The 15,503-nt window shown below is 38.5% G+C and overlaps 1 protein-coding gene across 5 annotated transcripts in view; it reads right to left on the bottom strand.

Annotated features, from left to right (window-relative positions):
• The window catches only part of stk32c (serine/threonine kinase 32C), a 339,732-nt gene that overhangs the window by 88,259 nt on the left and 235,970 nt on the right, over nucleotides 1–15,503 (bottom strand). For all 5 annotated transcript variants that reach the window (XM_087999200.1, XM_043712561.2, XM_043712560.2 and 2 more), the window contains exon 3: nucleotides 1,316–1,467. In XM_087999200.1, coding sequence (XP_087855326.1) covers nucleotides 1,316–1,467 — 152 coding nt within the window. The remainder of the gene's footprint in view (nucleotides 1–1,315; nucleotides 1,468–15,503) is intronic.

Raw genomic sequence — 15,503 nt, forward strand, 5'->3', positions numbered from 1 at the left:
ATTGGAGGCACACTAGCTTTCGGAGCGTCGCTCCTTCATCCACCTGATGGATGAAGGATGAAGGAGCGACACTCCGAAAGCTAGTGTGCTTCCAATTAAACCTGTTGGACTATAACCTGGTGTTGTGTGATTTTTAACTTTGTACACCCCAGTCCAACACCAAATCACGCTCCATTAAAGTGCTCCTTAAAATATATTATTTGACCAAGCATTAAAGTGAGATGTGTGCAGGTCAGGATACCTGGATTCAATTCCTACCTGCTCCAGAACTGTCATTACATGTCTGAGCAGAGACTGTCCGAATATCATCTTCCTTGCCTTGATGTATTTCTGGATGAAAATGCCCCAGGATACTTTGCTATGACAAGGGTGCTATTTTAAAAGCTAGTTACTGCTATTGTTACTTGACTTAATTAATGTTATCATTTTGTCTGCATACTAAGAATAGCCAAAAATGAAATCTTCTCATTTGTATGAAGCTGCCATTAAACTCCCACTTTCTGTTGATTCATGTCTGCTTAGAGCAGCTAGCAGTTAAATCTTCATTTTCTAGAAATTTTTAGAAATGTAGAATAAATGATTGAGAAGTAAAAGTTTGTCAAAGATACAACCACCAACTAATAGAAACACTCATAACCACAGTCTCAAAGGATTTAGCTGTTAAGAACTTTTTTTTTAATATACAAATTGTACTTCACTTTTCCTCAGCTCTCAAGATAATGCTTCCCCTCATTTCTGCTAGAATTCAATAGATAGAGATAGGCCAGGAGATAGAATGTCAGAAATGGTAACTGAGCATTGGATACGTACCACGATGTTGTTGGAAACACTTGAAGGGAGATAGTGTGGCGGACATGTGTGGGAAGTGATGAAGCTAGATTTACAGTGTTTACAGAGGGAGGCTGATGGCATTTCATTAAAACTAGTGCTGGTAGAAATATAAACCAACACAAATAAATCAGTTTTTCTTAACGGCTGGTAGGTTTTTAGATCCGTACAGCCCAAAAAAGTTAAAAGAGGTATTCATCGCAGACTGAAGTTAGTTCAATTATCACATCACAAGCTTCATGTTCCAGATTTGGAAGCCAAAGTTCCTTTGGATTACAAATTGAGCAAGATGGCCCAATTCTAGCTTGGTTGACTGATCCAAAAGTCTAAACTACTTTGCAGATTCCTTTGATTCACAGCACTCGACGTGGCATAAAATTAACATCTCACAACTTAGGGCTGTGTTCTTACATGGAAATAAGCATGTTAACACTGAATGTAAATAGCAGTACCACAATGTATATTTAATAAAACATAAGATAGTCACCAGAGGTTTACTAAGAAAACATGTTCAATTTCCTGCAGGATCTCCAGTTCCCTGAATACATTTCGAACCTCATCTCTCTCGATGCACTGTTGCTTATTCATGTACTTCATAGCATACATTTTCTCTGTGTCTCTCTTTTGCACGATGCACACCTAGAAGGGACAAAAACAAGAAAATGGGTCACCTCTCTAAAGGAATTTACATTTAAAAGACTTCACTGGGAAAAAAAAATTGCAATCTGACAACTTGCTGAAACATTTTCCAGCTACACCTGGTTGTGGGACTTGCGTGACAATGTTAAAGCTAACTTAGAATGTTGCTACAGATTTCTATCTCTGCTGTATACTCAATTAACAATTCTGGAAATGAAAAGGATGTTACATCCCCTGTTATAATGCAGGTACTAATTCGTGACTGAGTCTGAGTGCTGTTGGCTCAGTATGTTTCAGGTCTACATCCAGCCTGAAATACTAGCTGCCAATATGCTCCCAGCAGAGAGGAAATGTTTTAAATCTATACAGGAGAGGTATAGAAAACATAATTACTCTATACACTGTATTGAAATTAAACTCCTATGGATGATTCCTATCATTAAAAACCCATAATGAATTACTTGGTTTAGCTCAGAACTGTTTAATGCCACATACTTTAAATCTTCATAGGAATAATATTAAATACACAGGAGCCTAAAATTAGAGCCAATGGATTTCATATCCTAAAGGTGGCCTTGGCTGACACGGAGCAGGACAGGATAGAAGCTGTACACCTTTTTATGAATTACAATATTATCTAGTCAGAATATCAACATGGCAGAGAAGAAAAGAAAGCCTAATTAACAAAATAGAGGAAAAGAAAAGCGAAGTGTGAGGAAAATAAACCACTGTATTTTCTGCCAGGTTAAGCAGCTGTAGAATGCTTGATAGATGATCAGGATCAGTTTGCAGTAGTCGTCTTTTAATAACCAGCATCCCATGAAGCCTAAACATTGCAGCAACATGATTTGGAATGTGAGAAGAATGATTAGCAATTGATGATTTTTAAATTCATAACAAATTGATTTGGAGCCCATTCAGTTCTGACTGATTGAAATGCTGTTAAAACTATTATTTTCCACTTTCAGATTAATTTTGATTATTAATATCATAGTAAGCCGCTACACTGTCATATTTATAGTTTGCAGCAATCAGTGCATGGAGATTTGGACTAAGAAGACTATATTAATATTGTACCCAATTACAAAATACTCCTGGATGCTAGCCAAATCCCTCAATCACAGCAGTCCTGACATTTAATTGTGGAATGATATTACTGTTTCAAAGTAACAGTTGCACCATGATGACTGTCAGCGCTTAATTAAAACTTTTAATTAATGAGATATGATTGCAAATTCCGATCGCACAATATGTAGTTTGAAATTAGACTGTACATTTTGAATGCAAAATGCACAGCTTCTTTTTATTACCACTTTCTCTAAAGAAGATATGAATAATTGCCCTTACACCTACTAAGCCAATTCACTCAGCATGCATCATGGACAGACTTCAGAACCCATGCAGAGATGTGATAAAGTTCTAGAAAATTAACTTCCAAGTATCTATTGCAGATGTCATTACATTGGACAAAACACCCTAATTAACAAAACAAAATTGGTATACTTATGTTCCTTTTACTACATAATTCCTTGCAACTAACATTCAATTCAAATCATGAACCCTTATACCAAAAAGCATTGAAATTCATAGTCCCCTTTCAAAACACCTATAATCATTTGTCAATTAAACTGAAATCACAGTTGAGATAATGGATGGTTGTAAAATCATTCAAGCAACATTTGTCCAGTAACATGATTATGCCAATAAACAAAGTGACATTGCAGAGAAGTTTTTTACACTTCTGACATAATACAATCTAATGAATATTTTTTACAGTCACTGATCACCATGTTGATTTACCTGTTTTAGTTTTGCTGGGAAATGCATATATTCAGTTCAATTTACTTCTGAAGGACCATGAGTTTATATCCTACATTTCAAACTATTGACTAGTTACAATATAGACAATTAAAACATCCAATGACTTGTATTTCCATGCACTTGGCATATGTGACAAACACATATGTTTTTGATTTTCCATTGTGGCTCATTAAAACTTCTTTTGTAAACCTTGAGAAGAGTCCCTCACTTAACTGGAAAGTAACAATTGTAGTTGTTTGATCATTCAAACGTTCTTTGGGCTGCATGTACAACTGAGTGCAATGTATTTGCAACAGCATCAGAAATTTCCTTTACTGATGTTACTCTTGGCTCAATGAGATTAACCTGTATTAATTCAATAGTCATTATAGTGTCTATTTATTGTGTTTTGCTGACTTTGATTATTGTTATTGCAGAGGTAAAGCCTTCAAGATGTCTCTTCTCAGACTTACTTTTCCCAGAGCATTGAGGACTTTGACAGTTTTCTTTTCTTTGTCAACTATTTATTGGTGAGTGAAGTGGAGTGCCAAATTTTGCTTGAACAACTGGAGTTCTGCTGTGAGGTCAGTAGCTTGCCAGTCCATTTGAGAATGTTGTTCTCCATTTGCAATGGTGTTATTGTAATCTTTCTGCATCTTAACAACATTTGTAGCAATTTATGCTGGTTGAAAAGCACTATACTGGTCTTGTGGTTACTGTTTTGTTGTTTTTCATTGTGATGAGTTATAGGCTATTGCACATTGATATACTGTGACAAATTATTGATTGTTGCTGACAGTGGATTGCAATCTGAGAGTTAATAGAGTCACTATTCACACGGAAAATATGAAAGAAAATTGGGTACTGTGTGTCTTCCTGACACTTTGCACCTCAAAATGTTCGAATTCAGTAGGTATAGGAGGACAGCGTTAGGCACTAGGTACACTCCTAAAATTACAGAATCCCTACAGTGTGGAAATAGGCCATTCAGCACAACAAGGCCACACCAACTCTCCAAAGAGCATCCCACCCAGACCCACCTATCCCTGGAAAGTTGTATTTCCCATGGCTAATCCACCTATCCTGCATATCCCTGGACACTATCAGACAATTTCCCATGGTCAATCCACCTAACTTGAATAACTTTGCACTGCGGGAGGAAACCGATGCTGACAAAAGCAGAATGTGCAAACCCCACACAGACAGCCTGAGGGTGAAATCAAACCCCGGTTCCTAGTGCTGTGAGACAGCAGCACTAACCACTGAGCCACCATGCCACTCCTGTGTGTCCTGTCCGTGTTCTGGTTTAGGATCACTTATAGAAGACTTAGATTGCACCATTAATAAAAAGCCGCTGGTTTCTTGCTATTGGGTCTGGACTGATTCAGTTACTGCTCTGTTTGTATTTTCAAATGGTGGATCTGTTCTCCTGAAGCACATTAACTGAGAAGCTAATCCATTTCACTATTTAATCGAATATACTCACAAACTTTCCTTCCCCTGTGGAGGGTACAGTAGAGTGAACAGAAGCACTTTTACTGGATTATTGCTTGCTTGTCCTGCATTTAGCCATAGTGCTGACACAAAGGTAGTAGTGACTTGGAGCTAACAAGGTAAGATGTTGAAGCAGTAGTCACTGAGCAATCTTTCAAAATATTCTTCCATCGGTGCACATTAGCTACAATCAAGGTTCTACCATATTGTGTGCTTTGCATTTTACTATGATGTTAACTCTCGCAGCACGAACATGAAATTGGGTTCTTACTGAGCACAAATATTAGAAGATTATTTACAAAGCAACTAAATATTTTACAATTTTATCGCAGACATTGGAAAAGTCTGGGATCAAGCAGAATGATTAATTGACCTTCCTCATGGATTACAAAGCACAGCAGTAGTAATTCAAGGTGGAACTCATAGATTTACACAAGAATATCATGTAGCATGATGCCACACAGATCTGAACACTTAATTCTCTTAAAGGGACATGCCTGCATGATCATACATACATACAGCATCACAACAACATCAATGATCTGAAATGTTAATACTGTTTTTCTATCTCTACAGATGCCTGCCAAACCAGCTGTGTGTTTTCAGCGTTTTCTGTTCTTGTGCTAGACTTCCATCACCTGCAGTATTTTTAAATAATATTAATCTTCCAATAATCAAGCCATCCAATGCCATTTTTCAGGCTCTGTTAAACATTAGAGGAGATTCCTGCCATAAAGCAGGAATAAATCAGCCTCTGGCGACTGTGACACTTTAAAAAGTGCCAGCTCACTAGGTCAAGAAAGGCCATTGGGTTTTGCCTCCACTTTCTCTGCTCTTCTGATGTCTAAATGGAGCTGCCGAAATTGGAATAAATCTATATTAAAACATTAAGGAAAATGTGAAACTCTTTTGTCTCCAAGCTTTTCGCCTGAAATAAAAATAGTGGGACTACCAACTGACCATATAAAGACATCTGGACATAGTCATAGAGTCATAGAGATGTACAGCATGGAAACAGACCCTTCGGTCCAACTCGTCCATGCCGACCAGATATCCCAACCCAATCTAGAATCACCTGCCAGCACCTGGCCCATATCTGTCCCAACCCTTCCTATTCATACACACATCCAGATGCCTTTTAAATGTTGCAATTGTGTTAGCCTCCACCACGTCCTCTGGCAACTCATTCCATACACATACCAGCCTTTGCGTGAAAAAGTTGCCCCTCAGGTCCCTTTTATATCTTCCCCCTCTCACCCTAACCTATGTCCTCTATTTCCTGACCTCCCCCCCACCCCAGGGAAAAAAACTTTATCTATTTATTCTATCCATGCCCCTCATGATTTTATAAACCTCTATAAAGTCACCCCGAGCCTTCGACACTCCAGGGAAAATAGCCCCAGCCTATTCAGCCTCTCCCTATAGTTCAAATCCTCCAAACCTGGCAACATCCTTGTAAATATTTTTCTGAACCCTTTCAAGTTTCACAACATCTTTCCAATAGGAAGGAGACCAGAATTGCACACAATATTCCAACAGTGGTTGAACCAAAGTCCTGTACAGCCGCAACATGACCTCCCAACTCCTGTACTCAATACTCTGACCAATGAAGGAAAGCATACTAAATGCCTTCTTCACTATCCTACCTACCTGAGACTCCACTTTCAAGGAGCTATGAACCTGCACTCCAAGGTCTCTTTGTTCAGAAAAACTCCCTTGGACCTTATCATTAAGTGTATAAATTCTGCTAAGATTTGCTTTCCCAAAATGCATCACCTCACATTTATCTAAATTGAACTCCATCTGCCACTTCTCAGCCCATTGGCCCATCTGATCAAGATCCCGTTGTAATATGAGGTAACCTTCCTCACTGTCCATTACACTTCCAATTTTGGTGACATCTGCAAACTTACTAACTATACCTCTTATGCTCACATCTAAAATTTATATCAATGATGAAAAATAGTGGACCCAGTACCGATCCTTGTGGCACTCTACTGGTCACAGGCCTTCAGTCTGAAAAACAACCCTCTACCACCACTCTCTGTCTTCTATCTTTGAGCTAGTACTGTATCCAAATGGCTAGTTCTCCCTATATTCCATGAGACCTAACCTTGCTAACCAGTCTCTCATGGGAACCTTGTTGAACGCCTTACTGAAGTCCATATACATCACATCTACTGCTCTGCCCTCATCAATCCTCTTTGTTACTTCTTCAAACAACTCAATCAAGTTTGACAGTCATGATTTCCCATTCACAAAGCCTTTTGACTATCTGTAATCAGTCCTTGCCTTTCCAAATACATGTACATTCTGTACCTCAGGATCTCTTCCAATGACTTGCCCATCACTGATGTCAGGCTCACTTGTCTACAGTTCCCTGGTTTGTCCTTACCTCGTTTCTTAAACATTGGTACGACATCAGCCAACCTCCAGTCTTCTGGCACCTCACCTGTGACTATCGATGATACAAATATCTCAGTAAGAGGCCCAGCAATCACCTCTCTAGCTTCCCACAGAGTTCTCGGGTACATCTGATCAAGTTCTGGGGAATTATCCACTTTTATGTATTTCAAGACATCCAGCACTCCCTCCTATGTCATATGGACATTTTTTGAGATGTCACCATCTATTTCCCTACATTCTATACCTGCCATCACCTTTTCTCCTGAGCACTTGGGAATTCTTTCAAAAGGGCTTTGTCGAATGGATCCTGCGAGGTCCCAGGGGCCACAGAAGGCTAATAACATGATGCCTGGTGCATTGTCGGTCTATAACTTTTGAAAATAAAATTTACAATATGCCCTATTGTGAGACAAATGAGCTCAATATTTGAAAGCTCAATATTTAAGCAATACATTTACATGGCTGTAACAATACAACTGATGTTAACATTAAATAATGATTACAGTAAAGATTTATCATAATAATACCAAAACTGATGCATTATGTCCATCAGAAAAGATTGGGCTTCATTCTCCAGAAAAAATAAGATTGTAGAGTAATCTGATAGAGGCATTGAAGATTACAAAAAAGGTTTGATAAGGCAAAAGTAGATAATTCCCACTTGTTGAGAAGACCAGAACTAAAGATGCTATAAATATAAGGTAGGCACAAACCTTGGTTAATCTATGATTAACCCACGGACTGTTTAGAATGTAGCACTTGCTACTATAAACAGTAGATGAGGAGTGTTTAAGGAGGAGCTAGATAATTATGAAAGGGAAAGGAATATGTGAATATATTAATTTAGATAAAGAGGCATAACGGGATCATGCAAAATATAAATGCTAACACAGCTGGAAGAATAATTTCTCTTGTGTGAAAGTAATGTAATGTCTGCTTGTAACAGGAAGGAGGATTATTAAGGTGACCCAATTATGTTCTGTTGATCAATATTACTCAGTTATACTTGATAAATGGATCTTACTAAACAAAGGAAATGAAGTAAAATTCTGTGGAATATGCTAATCTAAAATAAAAACTGAAATACTCAGCAGGTCTGGCAGCATCTGTGGAATGAGAGAGAGATAAAGAGAGAAAGAAACAAAAGGTAACACTTCAGATAATCAGATTTTCAATGCCCTTTTGTTTCATAAAAGGTTAGGAATAATGGATTTAGCTATAGTGCCATTGTTGGATTGCCACAGAATGTAAAAATGGAAGTGCAAATCTGGAATGAAGAGGATGCCAGCTCACACGATTTGGGCTTGTTTAAAATCTCATGGATAATGTCAAACTGGGTGTAAAAAGTCCCTGCCATCTGTTAAGTGCTCTCTGCTCTTTAAAGCTACAAGTCTCAGTGGTGATATTAGTTTAATCATTTCCCAAGAAATGGAGTTCAGTCTTTGAGAGTGCTGTTCCTCATGTGTACAACTGATCACATGGTATATTATGAACAATGCACTTGACCTAAAACTGTCATCCTGAGTGGAGTATTAGTCAATTATTAAGTGAGCTGGTGAATGCAAAGTAAAGTTCTTCAAAAACATTGGCCTATATTTTCCAATCTGTGGAAACTCTGTTAGGATTGGGCTTACATTCTCTTGTTTCAATTAATATTGAACCTGATGGATCTTAGAATCATAGATTTTTACTGTACAGAATAAGGCCATTTGACCCATCATCTCTGTTCTGGCTCCCAAAAGAGTTACCCAGCTAGTCCCAGTCTCTTAGTTAGAGGCAAAAAAAAATTGCAGATGCTGGAATCCAAAGTAGACAAGCAGGAAGCTGGGAGAACATAGCAAGCCAGGTAGCTTCAGGAGGTGGAGAAATCAACGTTTCAGGTGTAACCCTTCATGAGTCTCATTCACTAGTCCTAATTCTGTAGCTTTCTAAATTCATCACTTTAAAATATATATCAGCTCTCTTTCCAAATCTTGTATGAAATCTGCCCCCATCACTCTTCCCAGGAGCACATTCCAAATGCTAACAACTCTGAGTAGTTTCTCCTCAACTCACTCCAGCTCTCTTGCTGACAATTTTTTTTTGAAATTGTGATCTCTCGTTATTAACATATCACCTGGTGGAAACAGAATATCTTTCTTTACCCAGACAAAATTGTTCATAATTTTGAACATCTCCTTAAGGTCACCTCTTAATCCTCTCTGCTCCAAGGAGAACAAACCCAGTTTCTTGAATCATTCTTTGTATTTAAATTCCCTCACTCCTGATATTATGCTAGTAAATCTCCTTTGAACTTTCCCCAGGGCTTTAAACACCCTTTGTTAAATAAGGTGCCCAAAACCGAACACAACTGACCAAAGATTTGCAGAGGTATAGCATCACTTCCTTGCTTTTATAATCAATGCCTCTATTGATAAAGCAAAGGATCCTATAAGTATTCTTAACAAAAGTTTCAATTTGCCTGGCCACTTTCAGAGAATTATATACATGAACCCTGAGGTCCCTCAGCTCCTGAACCCCCCTGAAAGATGTACCATTGAGCCTGTACTGTCTCTCCAAATTTATCCTACCAAAACACATTACCTCACATTTGTCTGCACTGAAATTCATTGGCGAGGTATCTGCCCATTTGTCCAATTTGTCACGTCCCTGTGAAGTCACTCAACATCATCCTCACAATTAACTATTCTCCCTAGCTTAGCATCATCTACAAATTCAGAGATTTTGCCCTCAACACATGTCTCCAAATCATTCATATGTATCAGAAAAAGCAAGGGTCCCAACAACGATCGCTAGGAACACTACCTTCTACTCATCTCCAATATAAGAAATGCTATCTATACCTACTCTCTGCTTGCTACTTTTTAACCAGTTTCTAATTCATGCTGCCAAGGACCCGTCAATCCAAAACATCTAATTTGCTAACTCATCTGCCAGGTGACATCACATCAATACTTCTGAAAGTCCAAATATACAACATCCACAGCGTTACTCTCATGCACTTGCTTGTGTCACCTCCTCAAAGAACTCAATTAAATTTGTCAGACATGACCTGCCCTTAACAAAGTCATGTTGACTGTCTAGTATTAACTTAATTTTCTCTAAGTATATCTTTATCTTATCCCGCATTATGGCCTCCATCAGTTTTTCCACTGTTGACGTCAAGCTGATGGATCTGCAGTTTCCTTGAATTAATAACACTCGCTTTATTTAGTCTTTTCCATGTTAAATACCTGTAGAAACTCATACTATCATTTTTACATTTCCAGTTTACTTTCTCTCATGTTCTTAATTTTGCTTCCAATTTAGTTGTGAGTCATTCACCATTATTCTTTGTATTCTGTCCAATCATTTGACCTGCCACTAGACTTTGAGCAACCACAGGCTTCTTTTTAAGTTTGATGTTTTATCTTCTTTAGTTATCCATTGATGGTGGGTCATTCCCTTAAACATCTTTCTTTATAATGACAATATAGTTATGCTGAGCATCCTAAACTATTTCCTTTAATGTCTGACACTAGTTCTCCATTGGTCTACGTTTTAGCCAAACATACCAGACAGCTTTGGATCCCTCAGCTTTCATATGCACATAGTTATCCTTAATAAAACTGTTCTTCCCCTTTTCATTCAATAATATTATGGTCATTGCTATTTTGGGACGTTTTTATTCTGAGGTCAGAAATTATCATGTCACATTATCAGATACCAAGTGTAGTACAGAATGGTATCTGGTTGGTTCCAGAATATGCTTCTGTAGGAAAGTATCTCAGAAGAATTATTTGAGCTCATCATCTAGGTGACCATGACCAATTTAGTTTTCCAGTCTACAGATAGATTATTGATATTATTTTATCACAGGAAACCAGCATTTCTTACTGTTCCTCATTACCACCCAAACCAATTTCATCTGGTGAATCTAATGGTTTCTTTGACTAGGTGTAAGTTGCATTAAGCTTTTTGAATGGTTTTTCTATTGAAAGGCTGGCATGATGACATGTTGCATCTTACCAAACTCACCTGATCACTACTCTGTCTCCAATTGCCCATCGGAGACCAACAGATTGTATAGAACATAGAACCATACAGCACAGGAACATGCTCTTCGGCCTACAATGTTGTGCCGACCATTATATCAAATTAAACTAATCCTTTCTGCCTGCCCTTGATCCATATCCCTCCATTCCTTGCATCTTCATTTGCTTAAGAATAAGTCCCCATAAATCCACTATCCCCAGCAGTGTGTTCTAAACTTGTACCACTTTTATGTAAAATAAATTGCCTGTCACATCTCCTTTGAATGTTCCCCCTCTCATGTTAAGTGCATGCACTAATATTAGACATCTGGCAATACGATTCTAACTGTCAACCTTATCTATGCAGCTCATAATTTTATAGACTTCTATCAAGTCTCCCCTCAGCCTCCGCTGTTCCAGAGAAAACAATTGAGTTTTCCTAGCTTCTCCTTATATCTCATACCCTGCAATCGAGGCAGCATCTTGGTAAACCTTTTCTGTACCCAGGTGATTTTCCCCTTCTGGACAATCGCATGCAAGCAATCTGACAATTCCAAATGTAAACATTTATTTACAGTGACCAAAAGCACACATAATTAAAACCAACAGAGGCTGCAATTTGCCCCACAATGCAATCCAATGATGGCATCACGACCAATGGCAGTTTTGCATTCCACGAGTGCTTGTTGCACCCGGCCTTAATCTACTGGAAGCAGCTGTCAATGAGGTCCTGTCTGGCTTCTAGAGCCTGCACAGCTTAGCTTCATCCTCTTCAATGTCCTTCTTCTCCTCCTCCTCAGAAAACTGCTCCCCTCTGCCCCATTCCTCAGTACCCAGCATATTGCCACATGGCCTTCTCTAATTGAACAGAATGCAGCATGCTGGGATGCTGCTGCTCTCTCTGTCCATCCCCTAATCTGACCCAAGTAGTGGGACTACATCACCGCAACACATCAAATAGTTAGTAAAAACGTAGAAAACATCCCAAAGAAAACAATTGTTTTGCCAAAAATACTTTTCGTAAGCAATTACTAATCAGTTTACATTGTAAAATTCAGCAACAATTAATTTTGGATCCTTTTGATTAAATTAATTTTAAAAAGTAGCAGAAAAGATCAAAACTTTTTTTTAATAGATATTTTTATTGAAAATTTAACATGTTTTTACAAGTTTACAAATAAAAAAACAGCATAAACATTGATATACAATTAAATCTTAAATAAATAATAACTAAAATCTATCAAACAGAAAAAAGAGATACCGAGAAAAAAAGACAAAACTCAACTAACTTCTAATCTAACTTACAACTAACCAGAGTGTATGATTAAATCTCTTACATTATTCAAGAAAAGAAAAAAATGGATAACACAGAAATTGAGTAGTAAAGTACATGCTCAGAATGTGATAATATCAGATCGTAACAAAACCCATATTCATGTGGGATTCCTCTCCCAAGCGGTCCCTGACCAGCCAGATTTGCCATCTCAATTAGATAAAAGCCGAAATATCTATATTTGTGTAATTCAAGAAGGGCTGCCATATTTTATGGAATAACTCGGTTTTTTGGTGCACCATATTTGTAAGGAAGTCAAGGGGAATATATTCCATGATTATTCTGTGCCAATTCAAGAGTCCAGGAGGGCCCTCAGCCACCCAGTTTACCAAAATATTTTTCCTTGCACAGAAAGAGAGAATGGAAAATAATCTCTTCCCGTGCACATCCAGGGAGGGTAAGTTCGAAAAGCCCAAAAGGAGAAATACTGGATCCCCTCTAATTTCTGTTCCCAAGATTTCTGTCAGAGCATTTGCTACTTTAGTCTAATATCTACGGATCCATACGCAGTGTACAAGAGTGCCCACCTCTATTTTACATTTGGGACACATTGGAGATGCTCCTGCCTTAAATTTTGCCAATCGGTCCGGTGCTATATGGGCCCTAAGAAGTATCTTCAACTGAATGGCCTGAGTTCTGTTGCAGATGGAGATTTTTCTGGCATTTTCTCAAATGTCATTCCACATTTCTATAGAGATTTCCAGCCCCAAATCCTGATCCCATGTTTTAAGCAGATTGTCCACATCTTCCGATACTTCATCATGTAATAAATGATAAAGAGTGCTGACCGAAGGTACCCCCATAGGCTGTTACACTCTATGTTCTCTGTCTGGTTTATAAAGACTATCTAATAGTGTAGTCTTCTTCTGTATGTAATCTTGAATTTGGAAGTATCGAAAGAGATCACCATTAGGTAATCCAAATTTTTTATGCAGCTGTTCAAAAGACATCAGGACCCCTTCCTTCAAAAGATCCCCTAAACAAGAGATACCCCTGGATCTTCAGAGTTTAAAAGTGGCATCTGTAAGCCCCGGTTGAAACCCCCATGCCCCCACTATCGGAGTATAAGGGGATGTTTTATGTGAATTGCCCTCATTTTGCCGCATTATATTCCAAGCTTTAATTGTATTTAGTATTATAGGGTTTTTACAGTGATCCGTGATGATTTTTCTCTTGTTTGAAAAAAGAGGTTAATAAGTGGGCATTTTACTTGAGAAGCCTCGATGTCCAACCAGATTGATTGCGGGTCAGACAAGACCCAATCGGCTATGTAACTTAACAGGGAACTTAACTGATATTTCCTAAAATCTGGGAAATCCAGTCCTCCCCTTGCCTATGGAAGCTGTAGCTTCTTCAGCTTAATAAGGGGCTGTCTATGATTCCAGATGAAGGAACCCAGCCAGCCATACAATTTGCATAGTGCCAACCTCGGCAGCATCACCGGAAGCATTCGCATAGAGTATAGGAGACGGGGCAGGACATTCATTTTAATTCGTGCTATTCTGCCTAACCAGGAAATTGGAAGGTCTCCCCATTGCTGGAGGTCCTGCCTTATCCTTTCCAGTAAATGCACAAAGTTAGCCTTGTATAGCTGGCCAAATACTGGGGTGATAAAAATCCCTAAATACAAGAAACACTCCAGGGACCACCGAAAGGGAAAGTGGGATCGGTCCAATAAGTGGGATATACTAGTGAGGCCGCCCATTGGCATAGCCTCCGATTTTGAAAAATTAATTTTATAGCCTGAAAATGCACTAATTATATTAATAACTTGGATTAAGTGAGGCACGGACATCAGGGGATTACTGAGAACTAGGAGAACATCATCTGCATAACGGGCAATTTTATCTTTACCTGTACCAATCCTCGGGGCCGTTATATTAGGGTCAGCCCGTATAGCTTCTGCTGGTGGCTTGATTATTAGCGTAAATAGCAATGGTGAGAGAGAACATCCCTGACGGCAGCCCCTACTCACATTGAAGCTATCTGAGCCTAATCCATTGGTAATCACAATTGCTTTGGGATCATTATACAGTGTTGAGACCCATTTGGCAAACACCTTTCCAATGCCAAACCTTTCCAATGTGTGAAACAGATATGACCACTCAACCCTGTCGAATGCCTTTTCCGCATCTAATGAGACTATTACTCCCGGTATCTTTCCCTGATGGCAAGTTTGAATCACATTCAAAACCCTTCTAACATTATTGGATGATCTACAGCCCTTAATAAACCCTGTCTGATTCTCCTTTATGATATATGGCAATACCCTTTCTAGCCTCAATGCTAATATTTTAGAAAGGATTTAAAAATCTACATTTAGCAAGGACTTTGGTCTGTATGACGCACAATCTTCTGGGTCCTTTCCTTTTTTGAGAATAAGAGAGATATTTGGCTCTTTCAACGAAGGCGGGAGACAGCCCTGACTGTATGAGTAGTTATACATGTCCATAAGTGGACCAGCCAATATTCCTGTAAATTATTTATAGAATTCAGCTTGAAAGCCATCTGGGCCAGGTGCCTTACCGCTCTGAAGTTGCCTAATTGCGTCAAGTATTTCTTGGATTGTTAGGGGAACATTCAGGACCGATACCTGTTCCGGAGTTAGGTCCAGAAAGGTCAAGTTTTTTAAAAATGACTGCATCCTCCTAGCTCTATCTTCGCAATCCTGTGATTTATATAAATCAGAATAAAATTTTCTAAAGATTGCTTTAATCCTTTTATGATCATGAGTCAGAGTACCCGCACTTTCCTTGATAGATGTGATAGTTTGAGAGGCCTTTTTTTTCTCTGCGAGAAATGCTAAGTATCTACAAAATGTCTTTTGATTCACCATCACTCATAATATGAAACAAATGCCTGGATTAAATAAACAGGAAAATCAGAAATGTTATATTGTATTACACTGGTCACTTGGCATCACTGTTGGTGTGTTGACATATCTAGGTGCTGAAGTTGGAATTGCTCCGTTAGCAAGTATCGTTTGCAGT

Source organism: Chiloscyllium plagiosum, unplaced genomic scaffold, assembly GCF_037043375.1.
Source record: "Chiloscyllium plagiosum isolate Xiang-an unplaced genomic scaffold, Cpla_swu_hap1 HiC_scaffold_22, whole genome shotgun sequence".
NCBI classification, from domain to species: domain Eukaryota; kingdom Metazoa; phylum Chordata; class Chondrichthyes; order Orectolobiformes; family Hemiscylliidae; genus Chiloscyllium; species Chiloscyllium plagiosum.